This window comes from Trichosurus vulpecula, chromosome 8 (genome assembly GCF_011100635.1).
Source record: "Trichosurus vulpecula isolate mTriVul1 chromosome 8, mTriVul1.pri, whole genome shotgun sequence".
Lineage (NCBI taxonomy): Eukaryota > Metazoa > Chordata > Mammalia > Diprotodontia > Phalangeridae > Trichosurus > Trichosurus vulpecula.
The window spans coordinates 6,524,151-6,545,794 of NC_050580.1; the positions used below are offsets into that span (position 1 = coordinate 6,524,151).

General features: G+C 40.5%; 1 protein-coding gene across 1 annotated transcript; it reads right to left on the reverse strand.

The window, feature by feature from the left end:
• Nucleotides 1-15,887: 15,887 nt before the first annotated feature.
• On the reverse strand, nt 15,888-16,695 carry LOC118829221 (transmembrane protein 126A-like). The gene has a single exon (XM_036736204.1). It carries the CDS (start codon nt 16,575-16,577, stop codon nt 15,951-15,953), a length of 627 nt encoding a protein of 208 aa, XP_036592099.1. The 5' UTR covers nt 16,578-16,695; the 3' UTR covers nt 15,888-15,950.
• Nucleotides 16,696-21,644: the final 4,949 nt, after the last annotated feature.

Below are 21,644 nucleotides of genomic sequence, written 5' to 3' on the forward strand. Positions count from 1 at the left end.
TCCCAGGGATTGGGCTTTAAAATGGAATTGATCCTCAGGAAATTGATGAAATATTGAGTTCATAGGCTGTGGCATGTTGAGTCCACCCTAAGTGCCTCACTTAAACGAGCCACAGAAAACGATTTTCACCAGGGCGACTGTGTTCCGACTAAGTGGGCCATTCATTTGGCCCCAACTGGAGCCCAGAGAGGGTGGGTTGGGCTGGCTGGTCGGAAGCCTGGCAACGGGAAATGGATCAGCCTTGTTATTGTCATGCGCCTCCTTGTTTTCCAAAGGCCGACTTGCTGATTTCGGTGGTGGTTGCTGGTGCCGCCTAGGAGCTGTTCAGATGCTTTTCATAAAGAGCAAATCCCGTGCAAAAATCAATAGGTGAGCTGATGCACTTCATCTGGAGATAAGTGTGTTCTGGAACGTCGGGAGGAAGATTTGATGTCAAACGGGAAGGCAAGCTGGAAAATATCTCTGCCTTAATTGACTTGCGTTCAGCAGCGATTTGGGAAACTTTGAAGAGGGGAGGGGGTAGGGGCTAGCAGGCACTGGCAGCCACCCCCCTCCTGCCAGCCAGCCAGCCAGCCCGCCCTCCTGCCTGCTGGGCTGCTCCTCGCCCCTGTAGCCAGCCCAGAGGATGCCGTGCAGGGGTTTTCCTGGATGAACTCCCTGTCTCCCCCCGCTAACAAACCTCCTTTTGTAGCACTTGGTAGAGTTTGGTTAGGGGCTACCTCAGAGCAACGTGAACTTGGCCTTACTGTGTCTCACAAGCATACCTTCCCGCCTGTAAAGAATCAGGGTACTTGAGAAACAGCCCGGAGCCATACAGCTCCGGTGATGATTTCACCAAATTTGCATCTTTTCAACAGTAATGGGGCCTGCTTTCCCAAATGCTCCCAGGCTCTAAATAGATGTTAAGTGGTTGTTTCTAGTTCCTTCCTTCTCGCTACTCCCCAGGGAGCCACTTCCAATCCCACCCACTCGGCTGAGGTTGTGCCGAGCCCCAGCAGCTGCCCAAGCTCCTGGGGAGGGGGCTCCCTGGGTCCTGCAGATACCTATGGGGAGATGGGTGTGGTTTCACTGGCAGGCCAAAGAATCCAGAAGCACTGTCTGTGGGCACCCTCCAGCACCCACCTGTGTGGGGAGCTGGCTACTTGCTTTCTGCTCAGGGAGGAGGAAGGTGTCCTTTGTGATCTCGGCTGTCCTTCGACTTCAGCAGAGCCTTCTGGCCTGTGCTGTGTGTAGGAGCTGTCTGCTTCCTACTGAGGCACTTAACAGAGCTGGGCTCTTCAGCTAGGAAGTGAGCATGGGGAGCGAGCAGACAAGGCAGGAGAAAGAAGTAGGGCTTGACAAGAGATGGGGTGGAGAGAGAGCAATTGAATGCCGAGGTATCCTCAGGTGGGCCATAGCCCATCAGGCAAGGGGGTGGGCAGGGAAGAGGGATGGGAGAGCCTCACAAGGGTCCCTTTCTCAGCTTCCAGGAGGGCCCAGTCTCTCTCCCTCCTCATGTTGGGAGGGGAATTAGGAAGCTCACATTTTCAAGACAATTTTGAGTAAATATATGAAAAAAGGGTCTCTTTCCTTCAGAGACATTATCATGTGATGTTTGCTTTTTTGGGGGAGTTTTTCCACCTCCAACAAAGGGGGATGGTGGCACTTTTGCATTATGAACACAGATAGGCTGTAATTATTCATGGCTTGAAGACAAGAGGAGAGTCATTTCTATGGCAAATAGGTTAGAAATTTATTCAGTACATATGCCTAGGGCCTTTATTTTTGATGAAAGGCCCAGAGGCCTTAAGACTGGGGCTGTGCCAAGTGCCACTGAACTCCTGTCTGACCACCCTCATGCTGTTTTAATGAATGGAGGCATCTTTCCATTCCCCATTTCTCTCTTTTCTCCTCAAATTTTCATGGAAACTCTTCTGTTTGCCTGTCATGTTCTCCCTCTACTGTGGAAGGGCCATGCCCACAAGGTCCTTCCCTTTCCTTTCCTCCCCTCCCTTCCCCTCCCCTCCCCTCCCCTCCCCTCCCCTCCCCTCTCCTCTCCTCTCCTCTCCTCTCCTCTCCTCTCCTCTCCTCTCCTCTCCTCCCCTCCCCTCCCCTCTCCTTTCCTTTTTTTCCTTTCCTTTCTGTCCCATCCCTTCCCTTCCCTTTACTTTCCTTTTTCGTTTTGCCTTTCTGTTGGCAGTGTCCAGCACAATGTCTTTTACCTACTCATGCTTGCAGATTTCACAAACAATTCTGACTGAATGAAGGTCCTGCTTCTTTCTGCCTTCAGCTGGAAGACAGACACCATCTCCATCATCTTTCCTACATCACGCCCTTTTTATTGGGTCACACAATGTCTGTCTCAGACTTCTCCAAAGTAATAAAATATAACCTGGATACTGAAAATCCCCCAAGCAAGTTCAGGGATGAGGCTGAAATGGCAGGAGTCTCTTTGAGGGCCTCTTGGTGCTTGGACTTTTCTCTTGCTCTCCCCTTTGGCAAGAGTTGCCAGGTGAACATTGGCATTCAGACAAAGCCATCTTATGGAGCTCAGTGCTTGTGGGCTTGGTGCAAGTACATGGATCCCACAGTGGCTGCTGTGGAGCTCTCAAGGTTAAACTGTTCAGATTAGCCTGAGCATCCCCTAAAGCCCTGAAATGTAGTTGACTATAGACAGAGTCTCTGATACATGTTTCTGTAACACATTGGACCAGAATTGTTCTGGTTATATGCGGCTATAAGATCCAGGAACCAGAAAACTGAAGGAATACCTCTTTGAACTAGGCCTGGAACATAGACGAGTGTGTGTGTGTGTGTGTGTGTGTGTGTGTGTGTGTGTGTGTGTGTATGTATGTGTGTGTGTGACAGGAAGAGGAGCAAACAACAAAAACATTTAAAATACAACAACACTTGTCATTTTTCTCAAAATAAATGTCACCAAATCCCTTATCACCCTAATTGGTTAAGAGCTACCTCCATTCCTAATTTACCAGCAGACGTGTTTCCCTAGGTGTTTACCCCCAATGTGACTATTTGAAGCTTCACAGTTTTTCAAATTCGTTACATGTAAATACTTTCAAAACGCTATTGTTGATAATAACAAGAACAGGAGTGACAAGTTTAAAGAGTGTCTTATGGCTTAAAAATGGGCTTTCTTGCCACCCACCCTTTATAGCAGCCAGCCAATCCTAACGTGCTTAAAAGATGCTTTTGAATTATCTGTTATATTTTGAGCTCAGGTAATAGCCAGCCTTCTATCTTGGACATTTTAGTTGGAAAATCTCAAAGAATTTTCTTGGAATTTTTGTTTTCCAATGCCATATAACACAAAGAGGGTGATTTTTTTTTTTTGGTTTCTGGTTTTTTTTTTTTTATCACAGAAGACTTTGAAATAAAGAATCCCAGGACCCCAAGCACCTAGGATTTGGAGCAGGAGCAGCCTGGCTGGTTAGTAGGGAGTCCCACACTTGGAATTTACAGAAGAGGGAAGGAAAATGAGACTCAGTGAGTGCCAAAGGCCTGTCTAGGGTCACATGTTGGTCATTCAGTGGCAGAGCTGGGATTCAGCCTCATGTCTTGTCCACTTGTACTACAGATTGACTCTGTGGTTTCCCTCTGAGAAGTATGTAGAGCTTCATGTCTGCTGCATTGTCATTCCTAATGGGATGGTGGAAGAAAGCAAGAACAATGTGACACCCATTTTATGGGCGAGTTAGCAGAGGCATTAAGAAAGCAAGTGGACTCAAATGGTGCCTTTGGACACTATTTGGAAAAGCACCCTTGATATGTGATCTCCCTCTAGTTGAAAGTACCTTCAGTTTCAAATATAAGTCTAATGATCTGAGATAATCAAAAGCTGATGGTGGCAATTTCTTGTTTATGTTTGAGCCAGTCGTGTCTTTTTATTTTTAATTTTCAAACCATGATTAGGAAAACTTTATTAATTGTCTTCACTGTTTGCAATATAATAAAATAGCAACAACAGAAAAATAGAAAAATCAAATTTTTTGTCCCCTCTGCCCCTCATTGATGTGGCTCTTGGCATCTGACTACAAATCTTGTCTTAAGGTCCATTCTACAAATCTCACCAGAGAGTGTCATTAAATTATGGATTGCTCACAAAAGAGTATTGTTTTGGGGATTGTTACTTCCACATTCAACATTTTTGTTCAACAAACATTTATTATATACAAAGGAGTCATTAATTTCTTCTTCCATTTATCTAGCTATATGTTTCCATTCATAATTCCAAAAGCTATGCCGCAGTCAAAGTAGTTTGTTCTTGGGAGTGGGGTTGGAGTGGGGGTATGTGGTCAGCTTGGTTTGAACATTGCCATGTGTTACCAAAGCTCATCCCTGCAGGACTTTGGGTGAGCTACACCCCTCCTTCAATTTCAGTCTCCTTATTTGTGAGATGGTGGCTTGGATGAGATAATCACTAATGCTTCCTCTACTTTTGTATCTATGCTTCTTCATTTTTGGAGTTAACAATGAGTTATTTTAATTTTTTTTGTAGTAGAAATCAGTGAAAAGACTAAAATCTCTATTTACTATCTGATTCTATGTAATAACCATTTAAATGCACACAGTTGAATTTTGCTGTTAATAACTACATTGTAATTTTAATAATTTTCATAAAAGAATTTAATGAAAAGGGAAATATGTTTCTTTGCCCTGGTGAATTTGATATAATAACATCCATTTACACAAATTTGTATTAGTAACTGGTAGCAGCATTCCATTTGCAGTGAAAGGATCTGGGTTCAAATGTTTGATCCGTTATTTACCACTTGTTTCACCTTGGGAAGCCACCCCCCTGCTCCTGGGTTTGAGTTCTTCATTTGGAAAATGCAAGAGTTTAGACAGACACAGAGCTCTAAATCTAGGCTTCTTTGAATTTTGGTGTTAGTCAGGAATTATCATTTTAGCAGTTTTCATGATAGAATTCAGCAAGAAGGCATTTTTTTGTTCTTATTCAATTAAATAATTCAATTAAAATTTTATTTATTTAAGCAAATTGACATAGATAAATGTGAATATTCATCATGAAAGGATTTTTAAAAATGTTTTTGCAGCAGATTTCACTGAGCAAAAATCTAAAAGAAATCTTTCTTCAGCGTTTAGTTCTTTTTGTCCTGATGGTGTTTTAGCTCTCTTCTGATTCTATATAATATGGTATAATACATTTTTTCTATTTAAATTTTCTTCCACTATTTTTCTTTAGCTAATTATTTTATTATCCTCTTAATAAAGGGACACTAGTTTGTTTGTAGCATATTACATTGTATAGTCATATTATAACAGAAATGCCATAATTTATTCTCTTGGTATTTTCAGATACAATTAGATAGCACTTCCCGATTCCCCAGGATCTGAACAGGCACCCGAAGAGAGCAGTGCCAACCGGCCCTGCCTGGAGCATTGGCCTGTTCTTTTAATGCATTCTGGAGCTTCTCTGCTAACCCCATTATTTCTGTCCGGACTCATGGCTTTGACCTGCGCTACACGGAAATTTTAGAGATGAAGTCATTTCTGGTTTGAGTTACTGGAGAGGTTTTAATTCACCCAGCTGGGCTTGCTCAACGACAATTCCAGCATTCAGCACTGACAACACGCCATCAGCCAGAGAAAGCAGGGAAAGCTGTGTGTGTGTGTGTGTGTGTGTGTGTGTGTGTGTGTGTGTGATTATGTGTGTTGGGGGGGTGCGCTGAATGCCCTATGTATAACGTTTCTCATTTGCAGGAGGGAGCATCACGAAAACAGTCCAAGTAAATATGAACAGAAGGAACAAGATAAACTAATCAGTCAAGGCCTTGTCATAAAGGCCTTCCTTTTAAACAGGAATCTGAAAAACCAAAACCAAAACCAAAATCCGTTCCCAGGGAGCTCTCACTTGTCACACCAAAGACCTAATGGTTTGGGTCTATTTTTTTTCGATCCTTGGTTTAATCTAGATATTAAAGCAGCCTGGGTCTTGTGCTTTAATGGCCCTTGGCCCCTTTTAGACCCTGTCACACTCCGTGGAAGCTCACGTCCACAGATTGGGCTCTGCCTCAGCCATTTGCTTCTGACTGAATGGAACCCGGGCCGCGATTTTTGACCAAGCCATTCACCTCTGAAGTATATCTCAGTGGCGGAAATAGCCATGTCCAGTCCTCCTAGGTCTCTGTATGTGGCCAAAATTGACAGGCATTTGCAGAAGTGGTTGGTGGGGGATGGGTAGCACGGCGTGATTATCAACTGATGGAATAACCGTGAGAACTATTTTGCCGGGGAACTTCAGTAAGTATCAGACTTCAGTGAAAGGAGGGTGTTGTGCTCATCCCTGTATGAGGGTGAAAGTCAAGGCTGTTTACCTATCGTGACAGTCTGTGCCTGTGCAGGATCATAAACGTGATGCACAGTAAGCTAGAGAACTTGGGAAGAAGACGCAGCAGAGCCCCCATGCCCAGAAAGGATCCGAGGTAAGTTCTCGAGCCCCCACATTGGCACCAGGTGATTGATGTTCTTGTTAATGAAAGCAAACTGGGCAGGTGGAGGCTTGCTGGCACTCCATCACTTCGGGCTGGGGAGAGTTCACGTATTATCGGGAGTGGCTGCGCTCTGGGGACTCACGCCGACTCTAGTCAGTGCTGAGACTGAGTGTTTATGCCTTGAAAAATATATTGCTCGAGAAATTGTTCTAATGGGCCTGGAGCATGATAAAACAGGACTGTTGAAAGGTATGCATTTTGAAAATCCACAGGAATAAAGGTGCAGGTGAATTGTCTTGTATTTACTGTTTTCTCTGTCATGTGTTTCTTTAAAAAACAAACTCCACTAGGTTCAGATCTCTTCCAGCTTTGTAGAAAACATTCAGAATGCACTTTGGTCCTCTGATTGTGCAGAGAGAAGGAATGATGCCCAGACCTAGAGTGGCCACAATCCTCTTTGACCTCAGTGGGTTAGGCTAACTCTCACCATTTTTATACTGACGCTATTAACCACCTCACTGCCAAATTACCGTATGGACCAATGTACCCGCATTCTGTAGTTAAATATCAGTTGTTTAAAGAGAATATTCTGTTCATTTGGAAAAGCTACATGTGGATATTAGTGAGCGCCTTCTTCAGATAATGGGCATGAACATTATTGTGGAAGTAATAAATAGATAAGTCATTTGGAAGGACTTGTTTTTAAAAAATGTACTTCATCAGAGGATGGAGCTTCTAGAAAGACTGGTTAGGGAGGGACTATCCCATCAATTCTACATGCCTGTGACCTGCTAAATGTGTTGACCTCTCGTTTGAGCACCCAGTGTTACACTGCACAGGATGATCTGACTGTCTGACTAAGTCTGCTCCAGGATGGGACAAAGAATTGGTAGCTGTGGTTTTTGGGGTAAGGGGAGGCAATAGGTGCTAGGAAGTCGCTTCCCACTTTCTGTCCAAATTTCACAGACCTTGGCAGCCAGTAAGCCTATTTCTAAGTGAGTTGATGCATAATGATGGAAGTTAGCATTTTCTTTTCTGTGTGTTGTCTACATTCAGGGATATTCAAGGAAGGACATATATAAATAAGCATTAAAATGTGCTGTTTGAAGTGAGAACATCACTAACATTTACTCTGCAGTTATTGTAGTGATGCTGAAAGGGCTATCTTGACACACATCTGAATTGGCTGCCGCCTTGTTATGTGAGAGAAAGCTGAATGCTACAGTCATTTAACCTTTGTGTTTTGGGTTGAGAGCTGCATTCTGATTCAATGAATCACATCTTTTATTTTGCTGTTTTTGTGACTGCATATTTGTTGAGACCTATGATTTGACTGATATAGGGAACTCCCAGTGGGGAAATCCCTGACCAATGCAGTTCTGCAGCTACGCTAGAATGGCTAGGCTTAGAGGCTTGTCTGAACCACTAAGAGGTCAAGGGGCTTGCCCAGATGTCAGAGGTCAATTTGAAATCCAGTCTTCTTGACTCCAAGGCTGGCTTGCTAGTCACTAAACCAGGCTAGCTCATGGCTACCATTATGTAAAAAAACAACAACAACAAAAAAAAAAAACTTATATGGGAATTTTATAATTTTGCATCATGGATAATTATGATAGTCTTGGAGGAAAGTAGTTCCATGTTCAAATTTGGCCACCGCAATTTACCTGCTATATTATCTTGGGCAAATCTCTCAAAACCCTTATGCCTTACTTTTTTCAATTGTAAAATGTGGTCCCAAACTTAAGGCCTATCGTGAAGCTCAAATGAGATAACTAACAAAACCCCTTTGCAGAGCTCAAAGCACTACATAGAAGGCCATCCATCAGCATCACTGTTGCTATTCTTTTTAGTTATTTTTCTCATCACTTTGAGAAATTAAAAAAAAACATAGGTGAGCCATTAAAAATAGCAAGTAGACACGAATCATTTTTAAACCACACATTCTATCTCAATATCATAATTATCCTCAAGAGAATTCTCCCCAGAGTTTCTCAGTCTGTAGCACTTTTTCAAAAGTCAGTCTGAGTATCTCGGTATTCTCAGGCCTGGAAGCATGGGTTCAGTGATATCTTACACCAAGCAGCACAGGAGTACTCCCATTTTATTTTTTGGACGCCAGCCTGTGAAGCATGCCTCGTTACTAGTCACTAGAGTTTGCCGTTGAATAATGAATAAAAGCATTTCCAAGCAATCCAGCATCACGTGACTATACCCTCTTTTTATTGTCGATCAGCCTTAATGCAAACTTACATAGTGCCTATACCATAATGAGTGCCCTCTGACTAGATTCTAGATTTTTTGAAGTTTGAGTTGCATAATCTGAATTAATAAGGTGCCAGCGTTGGGGCTCGACTGAAGAGTTTGGGGGCTTGAGCAACTGTTATTTATTGGTACACTACTAAACTACATTCTGTTGCCTACTGGACCTGGTCAATAAAAGAGAGGATTGCTTTTTGGAAGAGCTCAGAATTGACAGATACTCTCATAATGTTTTAACAAGGATGAGCTCTGTCCAAAGTAGCTTCTGATCCCAGAATCAGATCATAAACCTAATTAACTCAATGTAGACACGGCATCAATTGGAATCCTTCAGAAATGTTTTTAATTCAGATCTAAAGTTAGATTCTCCCCCTGCCTCGTTCCCTCATTTCCTCCCCCCTCCCAGATTTTTCTTGTGAAGTTGAGGAGAAAAATATTTTTAAGTCTTGAACTAGCAATTTATTTTCATCATTAGGAGCCTGTGGTTCCTCCCTAATTACAGGCCCACAAATTATTTACGGGAGTTTTAAATGAAGGGAACAGAGAAGTAATCCCATGTAAAGAGCCTTGTTCCAACTTCCCGAAGAAATGAGGGGACAGATTTAATTTCTCTTCAGGCGCGTAGCTGTACAGCCACTGTGTAATGGAAGGCTCGAGACAAAATGGTCCCCCTCCACCTTACCCCCGCGGAATGCAATTCAGTTTCATTAAATTACTGGAGGGCTAGTTACTTAAGCAGAATATTGATTTTCAGTCTGGGCCATGTTTAACATAATTCTGCGTAGGCAACAGCTAATTCTGCCTTTGACTCTAACACTCTAATGGAATTACAAGATGCAACTGACCACCGGCCAGCTCTCTGCCATCAGGTGTCACACCTCCAGGAAACCTCTCCTGGAGACTGAGGCTCAGATTGGTTTTAACCATTTCTTGGGAGGCCAGATTTCAGTATGCTGCAGAGTGTTAGAGCACTGAGAAGATTCCTGTTTTTTTTCAATGAAGGTTTTTTATCTCGGAAAAGAAAACCCAAAGCTAAGTTTGGGCAGTAAAAATAAAAATCTCAGACCTGGGTAGTTTTCTTCCTGTTTAAGATACATAAAAATGTGGTTTATTTTCCAAGACCACCTTGCATATAAATTGACTATTATTTACAGGCTTTCATTAGCCATAGAGAACCTCCTTTCACATTACTTTTCAGAAAGTCAAACATTTCCCAGCTGTATTTATTGATATTTTTTTGCTAATGATGTACACATTTAGAATTTTTTTAAATGCCCTTGAGTGAGGTCTTTCATTGATGACTTTCAATGAAAAATGGGGCCACTTCCCATTACTGTGGATAGACATAAACAGAAGTTTGAATTACTGAATGGCTAGAGAACCAGGAGATTTTGTACAGGATCAGTGCCAGCAGGAGGAACCCTTGAGATCACCTGGTCCATTTTCCTCCCCTCTCACATTGAGGGTTAGCACAATGAGGGACAGAGGACAGGTGACATGTGCAAGGTCATATGAGAAGGGAGAGCCAGAGGGAGGGTTGGAGTCAGCTTCTTGTCCAAAGTACCAGGGTTCTTTCTTAAGAAAAAAAGTTTTCTCTCATCTAATTGGGATCCCTTCAGTGGGAAGGCAAAATCCAAAGATCCATTTGTAAAAAGTCATTGGAAAATACAGCGCTGCTATGATTTTCCATGTAATTTACCACTCATCCCTGCAATCCTGTTTTGAGAGCTTCTTCCCTTTATAATCCATATACCAACAGAATTTTATTGAACACCTACTGTATGCAAGGCAATGGGCTGGCTTCTTGTAACATGCAAAGATGTATAAGAGAAAGCCCTGCCTTTACAGATCTTAAAATCTAATTGGTGAGAAGAGAGACTCTGCACTGGCACACACATGTACTTATGTATACACGTGTGTACAGGATCAAAGCTCCTGAGCCCTAAGTGTCCTCAAAAGCTATCAAGTTTAAATGCTTAATTTTCCAAGTGAGGAAACTGAGGCCCAGGGTAGCGGAATGTTTTGCCTACGGTCCCTGAGGGAGGAATCCTCAGAAGCAGGATTTCCACCCAGGTCCTCTGATACCAGAGCCAATGCTTTTCACATTGGAGCACAGCGGTGCTCAAGCATCATGATGGTTCTTCTGAGTTAGGCACTTTTTTATGCCTGGCATATAGTAAGCTCTTAATAAATGCATATTGATTAATTCATGTATTAATAAGTCCTTTAGCCCCTTTGCATTTGGGAAGATTCAGTGGGAGTAGATTAGGGATCTGAGGGCTAAGTGTCCAGATGGTTCTAAGTAAAGGAGAGTGTGGCCTGATTGGCCATTAAAGGGATAGCTCCATCCCTAGTTAGCCTGGGAGAAACACAGCCATAGCCCCTGGGGGCAGTTAATGAATTGGAGCTGAATGGAATATTTGTGGAACAGAACAGAAGGGTAAGAACACTTCTGTTACAAATACTCCAGGTTGTAGTTAATCCAGGTCACCTGCATTTAAATTTTATGCATGCATGCACACGTAAAAACACACATACACATACACAATCCCCTCATACACATTCTCTTTCACACATATGCGTGTACTCACACAATGCACTCCAATGCATATCCTCATGCATATTCACATACACAACCCTCACGCACGTTCTCACACATTCACACAATACACATGCACACACACACACTATACACACACATGTACTCCCTCATACACATTCTCTCTCAAACACACATGCCTGTGCTTACACAGTGCACTCCCATGCACACCTTCATACACATTCACATACATACACCCTCATACACATTCTCACACATTCATACAATATATATGCACACACACACACACACACACACACACACTTCTTAATTTCTTCCTGCCGCCATGAATAACAAACATATGTAACTGGTGCAAATGCAAAACCTTATGATTGTAGAAATAATTCATGCCCAGTTATTGGGCTCAAAATGAAAGGAACTTCTACAAACGTCTGATTCTTTACGAGCTAGTGCCCTTGGCTTGGTCAGGAGCCTGATGGGCTCCTGTGGATAGCTGCTACAGAAGATCCCCTGGAGAATTAGACTTGGATGTTCGTTTTGTGGAGAATGTGAGTCCCGGCTTCACTCCAGGCCAGATGCCCACGAGACTAAGGACAAGTCCTTTTGCCACTGCACCTACTCTTTTTCATCTGCAAAGTGGGAAGCTAAGTGTACAACGTGATATCAAAATAACAAATAACAGAGTCGTGCCACCACTCCCAGCTCTTGGTGGCCCTATTTGGGGTTTTCTTGGTCAAGACGCTGGAGCTGTTGGCCATTTCCTTCTCCAGCTCATTTTACAGATGAGGAAACCAAGACAAACAGGTCAAATGACTTGCCTAGAGTCACACAGCTAGTAAGTATCTGAGGCTGGATTTGAACTCAGGGTTTCCTGACTTCCGGCCCAGTGCTCCATTTACTAGCTGCTCTATCATTGTGGGGTAAGGGTGGAGACAGTAATATTACTTCCTACACGAGACCTTTCCCTAGTCCCTGTAGTTGTGAAGGCCCCATTACTCTTGGTATTAACTTGATTTACTCTGCCCGTCATTTAAATTCCCTTATCTTTGTGTATGTTGGTCCCTTTAACAGAACGTAAGCTTCTTGATGGCATGGACTGCTTTCATTTTTGATTTTGTGTCCCCAAGGTCTAGCACAGTGCATGATGTATACAATTTCTTAATAAATACTTGTCAAATTATTCAAATTATGTCAAACTGTTTTGTGGTTGGATTTCAGAGTTGGATGAGAATGACTGCTCCAAAAGCAAGGTCTGTCTTTGATGTGCTGTGTCCCACAATCACAAAGTCCCTGAATTTGAAGGGTCATTGGATTAGAAATGCAAGGAGCCCCTGGGGCCTAAGCAATACAACCAAAATTTCTGTGGCAGCTTTCTGATGAAGAGGAAACTACTAACTCCTGAAGCAACACATCCCACTTAGAGCGCCTTGGAATTGTTAGGACATTGGGGATGAGGATTGTCCTGGTGACAAGCTTCCTGTGAAGACCAGTACATTCTCTGCACATCACAGTCTTAGACTCATGGAGAGAACTCCAAGGTCAAGTGACTTCCCTTGGGTAATGGCTGGTGTAGACCAGAGGCAAGGCTTGAATGCAGGTTCTTACCTTTGAAGGCCACACTCTGCACTCACTGCCATGCTGCCTCTCCTCTCCTGAAGAGATTATTCCTCACCATAAGCCTAAATTTACCTAGCTGAAGACTCCTTGAATTGATTTTAGTTTTGCTTTCCTAGACCAAAGGAAGCAACTCTCTTTACCCCAAAGTAGCATCAGAATAATGACAATAAATATAAAACATGAAATATATGTACATATATATATATATGTTCACACACATAAACATATATGTGTATATATAACATGTAGTTTTGTGTATACATATATAAATTGTTAGCGTTAATCTTTTTGTGAATCTTTGGTTAGCAACTCAATTCAATAAACATGGATAGGCTTTTGAACCAATAACAGTGACATTTGATAGCTCATGGAGAATGGGAAATGTACCAAAGGACTAAAGAAGGGGAAATCTAAGAGTGGAATTGAAAGCATCCCACCCAAATCTAGCACAGATATATTTATCTGGTGAGAGAATCATACATCGTACATCATGTGCAAATATTCTTTGTTGCACATCTGATGAAATGAAGTGATAAGACAAGAAGGCTGGTCCAATTGAGTACAGAATTTCATCACATCCTCTGGGTCTTCAGTTAGTAGGGGATAACTTATTGGGAGAGGAAGAGGATGAGGGACCTTGGTCTAGGCATCATCTTCCCTATCCTTTTGGGCAGTGAAGGACTTTGAAAGCTTCAAAGGGTGCGGACAATTTTGAATCTGTCATCTTTCCATCAGTGTCCCAGTAGCATCCCTGGATCAGTCTCTGGCAGGGTCTGTATTAAGAGCCAAGGATAGACTTAGCTTTGATACATGACTCCACATGGAGCCCAGCAAAGAAACCACATCATGCCAAATATTACCCCATCAATGGGAGAAAAGGACTTCCAGCAAGCAGGAACTGTGTCACTACTTTTCCACATGTGGTCTCTAAGCTTGAGCCCATTTTTCCTTGGACTTTCTCTATATCCTTATGGAACGGCTTTTCACATAATCTTGAGGGATGTTTTATGCTAGCTACTTTTACTGTACCACCTTGGTTAATACTCCTTTTGAAAAGCTTCTTAAGACCAGTGTAGTATTTAAGTGAATAAGTTATTTTGACTATTACATATACCAAAATTAACCATAAGGGACACATGAAGAAAGATGTTATCCAGAGAAAGAACTGATAAATAGAAGCATGTATAGGACAATTTTACATAGATATGCTTGTGTACGTGTGTGTGTGTGTGTGTGTGTGTGTGTGTGTGTGTGTGTGTGTGTGTGTAATGGTGGCCATCTCTTGGGTGGGAGGGGAAAGAAGAAAAAAAGGGGGGGAGGAATTTACATGAAAATTTTGTTGTATATTTAAAAGGAATAGCTAGTTGCATACAGTAGATTTGCAGTTTCATTATGCAATCATATTTCTTATCATATTATGTTATGGAAATGCTTGTTTTATTCCATAAATTAAAGTAAATTTTTAAAAAGCCTAGTTGACTATATTGATTCTCAACTGGTAATCTTCCAAAGTAGGGAGCATACTGGTGTGGGCTTGAGCTATTTGTAGTAGAGAATCATCTCTGACTATTTAGGTGGTATTCCTAGAACCAGGGAGATATAGCTTGACTTTGACACCAAAGTTTCATCACTGTCCATAGATCCTATAGAGGCTACATAAATATTATCCTGTATATTTTAAAAGAAAAAAGAATGAGAGAGGGAAACTATAAGCCAAATGATCTACATTTTAAATCCTAAAAAATAAATAATGCATTTTAAAATATTATTAATGAACATCTAGAAAATCAAGTGGCAGTCCAAGAGAGCCAGCCTGGATTTATCTAGGACACCTCATGTAGGGAGGGGAAATCTGGTTATATAGTGGCATGAAAGGTCATGGAGGACACCAGCTTTCCCATGTATATGCCAGCAATAGTATAAAAAGGCACAAGAGCAGATGATGATCATTAAATGTAAAGAGAAACATCAATAAGCACCTTCTTCAAGCCCAGGACCTCACACAAAGTCAGAAGCCCTGAGTTCCGGAAGAGGTCCCTGCCACAGAAGCAAGTAGAAGCTCAAGTGAAAAGGCCAGAAGCCTATCATTGTCCACAGATGAGAGAATGACAGAAGCCCACAGCAGTGTGGAGACATGGGAGGAACCAAGAGGGACAGTTGGTCAGGGTAGGAAGCAGAAATGGGATGATCCATTGGATCAGAAAGCCAAAGTAATTCTGTCGAGCTCTGACTAGGGACACTAAAGATGATGCTGTTCTGAGAATAGTCATATCCTGACTAATCCAGCTAAGATTACAGAAGAGAGGAGATCCCACTGCTCACACAAAAATACAAAACAGGAATTGAATTTGGAGATATGAGTAAATAGAAGACACCAAACAATGTGAAGAAATATTATGACTTTAAAAGATACTTAAGAGGTAAATGAGACTAAGAGGGTGACTCTTTTGTAAGTACAAATAGTGCTTCAGAGGGAAAAATGGCTTGGCCACCAGAACTATATAAATACTGGTAAGAAATGAAACAATAAATTAAAAAAGGGGAATTATTAGAAACACAAAATCCCTGGAAGAAAGAATTGGAAAGAGAACAAATGGATTAGCACAGGAGATTGATAGGGCCACCTTAGGAATTGACTCCCTAAAAATTATAATAAAGCAAACAGAACTAAAATAGTCTGTGAGAAAGATAGAAGTAAAAATTTTTTTTTTTGGCTTTGTCTAAATTAACTTTATTAGAGCTCTCCAAAAACCTTCCGATTCTTGAGGAAAAACTTAAAAGCTATAGAAACAATTTGAGTAGGTAAAAGTAGATGGATTTTGTAAATGTTAATAATGGCTACATAGTGTTTTTCTTTTACTCTAGTTTTCCAGTTTGAGAAAACTATCAAACTTTTTGCTTTTTTTTTTAATGGATAGTTCTTCACCTCTAATAATTTGATAGCGATACTGTTTTTGATGTGCTTAGCTTTAGGTAATAGATATAAAATCACAGTAAAGTTGCAATAAGTACAAGTTTATTTGTGTATTTGTTGGGCAACAGTATCTTGTTTTTACATAATTTTATTCTTTTAGCTGTGTACTTGATTTATTTTGAATATCCTGGAATTGAAAGCCAGGTTCAGGTAATTCAAATGCTTTTATGAGTACTTCATATTGTTTAGAACCAAGGTATGCTGCAAATGCAGTCTGCAGCATTATGGGAAAGACCATCTTTCTAAGGATAGGTCGAGAGACTGTGATCCAGTAGGTCCAAATATTTCCTCTCTGTGGTAGTGGAGCTGAGTTGTACCTGGCTGCCAGAGCACCATTTATTGGCATAGCCAAAACAACAGGGTAGAGACCCCCAATTAGGAGACCTACCATTCCACCTCTTATAACAGTACAGGCTTCACAGCTTAGATCACCTGAACTCAAAGGGAAACTTACAAAACTTCTGTAAGTTATGTAGGTTGATAAAAATGGGAGAACAGCCATTGGTAAAGCTGATGCTATGCGAGCATGTGTCACATTTAAGATGCGTCGGAAAAAACTATTTGCTATTAGGCCACAAAAAGCCGCATTTAGTCCAACGTAGGCTGATCCAGTCATAAGTAAATTCTGATCCGATTCTGGAAGTTGTTCTACTCTTCTTGCTATGATTTCATTGATAGTTAATCTTCTTTCTGTATTTTCTTGATTATGTTCCATCTTGAGGCCTGGTGCTGCGATACAGCAGTGGAGAAGTCGCGGAGCAGCCTCCACCGCAGGCTCACATTCACTGCAACATGGGCGGTCTTCCTCTGGGCGCCGCCATATTTGCCCTTCACGTGACCTCCGAAGTAAAAATTTTTAATTGAAGAAAAAAGAAAGGTATCTATTATCAAAATCAACTTAACAGAAAACAGGGCAGGGAGAAACAATTTAAGATTTATAAGGCAATCTGAAAACCATGACAAATATGTTATATATATATAATATATAAGTATTATAATATATAATATATAGTTATAATATATAATATTATATGTGCATGTATGTGTACAGTACCAAGAAAACTAAGCCATGTTCACTCAAGACTTTGTTGAGACTACCGTCCAAAAGAGAAAGTCTTGTAAAAAAATTCCCCAAAGCAGAAAAAAATAGACATTTATACCTAAGAATAAAATGCCCTGCAAAAGTAGGATAGTACTACTAGAGGAAAATGGACCTTGAATGTAACAGAGGACTTCTGAGCATTGTCTATGAGAAGACCTGAGATAAGTAGAAATGTTAAATAGCAAAGAGAAATCTTGAAGAGCAAATGCATTTGGGCAAAAGCAAAAGGCTAAACAACGTTGTACTTATATTCTCTATGGGGAAGGAGAAGTAAAATCCTAATGCATTTAAAGGCATAGAGGGAATGAAGTGAAACAAAAGGACGGACTAGATATGATTTTGTATTGCATTGATGGGATTAAAGTATAAATACAAAAAACAGTAACAAGAAAGGAAAATACAAGGGAAAAAGTGTGGAATGGGGAGTAAAATCTATTATCTGTCATAATCAGAGTGCCTTCTAAACTAGACAAGAGGATTGAACAAATACTGATACTGACACCCAATTTGGTATAGTAACACATCAGAAAGAGCAGGGAGAAACAGATGGGACCTGAGAAAGTGGAGTGAGGTGTGAAGGAGGATGAAAAAGACAGGAAGAGAATAGTCATGATCCAACCCCGCCACCCCCCCACCTGCCAAAGAAAATAATAATAATCACCATCATCATGAGAAAGTGGAGTATAATATGGTACTGCAAAGATTAAAAAAAATGTGGAAGGGACTGGAACTGATTTAATTGGAAGAAGAAACTCCCACGTGAAGACATCCATCCCCCTACCAATTGGGGCTGACATTTTTTTCTTTACCTCATATTCTTAGAGATTTTCCGAAGACTAACATCATTCAAGTGACATGCTCACAGCAACATATCTAGTGTGTACCAGGACTTGAACACAGGTCTTCCTGGCCTAGAGTCCTGCTCTTTGTTAACTATACCATGTGGCCTGTCATAGAAAGAGAGAGATTTAAGGGTGGCAGTGGTTTTAATCAATCAATCAAATGAGTCTGCCCCATCTAAAGTTACTGACATGATACTACACCTTGATACCTTTGCCAAATTAAAACACCTCCACTGAGTCAGAGGTCTGAACTATGTGTTAATAAGGCTGGGACATTTCTATAGAATCAATCAATGGCTTTAGGCTTGGTGTGAAAAGATTTTGACCCATTTAGAAAATCCTTGAAATAGAATGCATTGTACAGCAAGTAAAATTGGATTGCTTCAGGGGATTTGGACATGTACTCAGGGTTTTGTATCAAACAGTAAGCCATTTAGAACTGAAACATTCAGTTGTTTGGTTGTAGGGAAGAGCGAGCTATTCCAACCAATCCTGGAAGAAAAAAATGCTTGGATGGGAAGAAGAGCCCCAGACACAGCTTCAACTTTGGCTTCTATCTTAATCTCCCCCATCCCCTTGACCAATTAATCAATAAACATTTGAGTGCCTTTTATGTGCTGTACATTATGTTAAGTGCTGGGGACACAAAAAGAGGCAAAAGACACTTCCTGCTCTCAAGGAGCCCACAATCTAATGGGACAGACAACAAACAAATATGTATAAATAAACTATATACAGGATTAATGGAAAATAATTAAAAGAGAGAAGGCACTAGACTTAAGAAGGGTTGGGAAAGGCTTCCTATAGAAAGGGGGGATTGTAATTTGGACTTAATGGAAGCCAGGGAAGCCAGTAGAAGGAAGGACCTTCTAAACTCTAGAGAGACTGAAAATTTGGACTTTTTTATTGGTCCCTGGAACAGCAGTGGTTGGTGGCAGGATATGCATTGAGGAGGACAAAATAGGCATGTGAAGTAAAGGGAAGCTTCAAGACTCTAAGGGGTCCATTAGAAAATCTACACCATGTCAAAGAGAAACACCTTTAGGACTGCAGCAAGGTGATTTTCCAGTACATGGGAATTGTACTTTTGCTACATATATTTTCCAAGATTTGAGGCAACTTTCCTTTGGACTCTGTTTATATTTATGGAAGAGTGTGTCGCAGATGTTTGAGCGGATGCTTTATATCAACTCTTCTCAGTCTGTCACCTTAGTGTATAAGCCTTTCTAAAAGCCGATGAAGTCTGACTGACTAATTGATATCAACTGATAATCACAGTGTGAAACATACCAGTGCAGGCTTGTGAGCTATAGCATTATATTGGAAAGCTACCCCCAATGCCTCAGGGCTACTTGTAGAACCCTGAGTGGAGATGTAGCAGAAATTAAATCTGGAGAACTCTCCTGCAGATAAGAAGGGGCCTGATGGAATAGTTCCAGGATCTGAGCTACAAAAGTGTAAGAATAAGGGATTAGGTGAGGAAATGAGGAAACAGTAGAGTAAAAGCAGATCCCTTTAGTGACTGATGGCTAATATTGGTCACTTTTTCTCCACTTTTCTATCCTTTTACTTTGAAAAGAGAGGAGCGGGTACAAAGAAGGGGAAATCTACAAAAGGATAAGATGAATGGTTAAACACCCTCTAGAATCAAAACCCTTGCTGTGAGTGGGATCGGCTTTCTCATAAAAGTGCAAGAACATGTCCGATGGCATTAGATATTTTGTTTACAAGAAATACACTTGGAACATTAAAATTCATACGGAATGAAAGTGAGAGGCTGAAGTGGAGGAAAGCAAAGGTAGTTTTCATGATCTCAGACAAAGCAGTAAGAATAACAGACATGATTAAAGGAGATAAACAGTGACTACTATGCATGAAGACACCACACATAGTGACAGAATGCTTTTTAATGCACATGCGCCAAGTAGCACAGAATCTAAGACCTTAAAACAAAAGTTCATGAAACTGTTGAGAGAAAAAGAAAAGGAGATCTGGGAATAGTTAGAGACCTAAATATGCGCTGCTCAGACTTAGGTAACTTGAACAAAAATATTTTTTTTAAAGAAGTTAAGGATATGAGTAGGACTTTAGAAGAGTTGGATAGGGTGTATTTGTAGTGATTGAAATGATGAATGGAAATAGAATACAAAAAAGCAAGAATATTAAGCACAGCCTTACTGACCACTATTATATCTATATACATATACACACACACAACATACGAGTATGTGTGTGTGTGTATATACGTATGTATACATACCTATTTACCTACCAAAAACATATATTTAAAATGACTAGGGGAAAACTATTCAAACTTGAATGGGGACTTCATTCTGAAGAATTGATGGGCCAAAGACCAAATCAAACAATCAGTAAGTAATTTTGTCAAAGAAAAATAATATACCAAAACTTTTGGGATGCAGTTACATAAGTATTGGGGGTAGAGTTGTTATATCAATTAAGTTGGGATATTTTTACTGTTTTAGAATGATAAATTAAGTGTCTTTAATTGAGGCTTACTAGGTGCAAAGCCCCAGACCCAACCCCCTATCTACTAGGTGCTGAGCCTATGTGAGTGTGAAGTCCTCAGGGTCCTAAGGGGAGTTGCTAAGACCAGAGCCAATAGGAGGAGCTTAAGTTCTGGTGACTCAGATGACATTTGATGATGGTTAAAGAGTGAATGAAAAGAGAGAACAGAGCTATTTGCAAGAGGCTCTCACTCATCTGGAGGAGTGCTTGTGCCAGACGCTGAGCACTGAAAATCCACCAATATGTTAATGAGATCTAAGGAAAAACCCCGAAACTTAATTGACAACTAAAAATAGCAGCCGTTTTTAGAAGAAAACTGGTGAAATAGTATTAGCCAATGTGATTTTTTGTAAAAAGGAAAGAGGAAAAGTAAATTACTAATATCAAAAATGAGAAGAAAAAAATCACAACAAATGAATAAGAAGCAAATAAAATTAGTGGAAACAATTTCGTCTTATTTTATGCCAACATGATTGATAACTTAAATGAAATGAATTAATAGTTACAAAGATTTACAATGCATAGATAATCAGGGGAAAAAAAGATAATAATCCAGTTTTCAAAAAAAGAAATCCTAGAGGCCATCAAAGAATTCCAAGAGGGAAAAAGAATCCACAGGACCAGATGGATATGCAAGGGAAATCTATAAAACTCTGAAAGAACAATTAATACCAGTATTATATGAACTGCTTGCAGAATATATGAAAAGGAAGGGAGTTTATAAAATTTGTCCTGCGATACCAAATCATTCAGAGACAAAGAGAAAACAAATTGTAAATGAATATCCCTAATAAATATTATCATATAAAATTGATTATAATAAAACCAAGATGCTACAGTTACACAGTAAAAAAAAAATCATACGCTAGGACCACGTTGGCTCCAAAGTATACCAGGGAAGCAAGTTTCATTCAATAATAGGAAATCTTATTTACATAGTAGATCATATTAATAAAAATGCAATAAAATCATATTATTATATCTGAAGCTACATTCATCCTGGTCTGACTCTTGCATTTAACCTTACGGGTTAATTTCCAATAAAACAGCTGACTACTAGTCAATTCTGGTTTCTGGGGTCAGTCTTGAGGGAGTCAGTATTTCTAGTAGCATCCTTCATGAGCCCTGTTGGATGGGCTTAGCAATGGTTATCAGAAAGACTTATTTCACTTCTGGAAGAGACATTTAGTAAATAAATATAGCAAAGATAATTGTTACAGAAACATTTCCTAAACTATGAGTGCCAGTTCCCCTTAGACACACAAAGTTCTTCAGAAAAGTGTGCTCAGATATAGAAAATGTAAGTGAC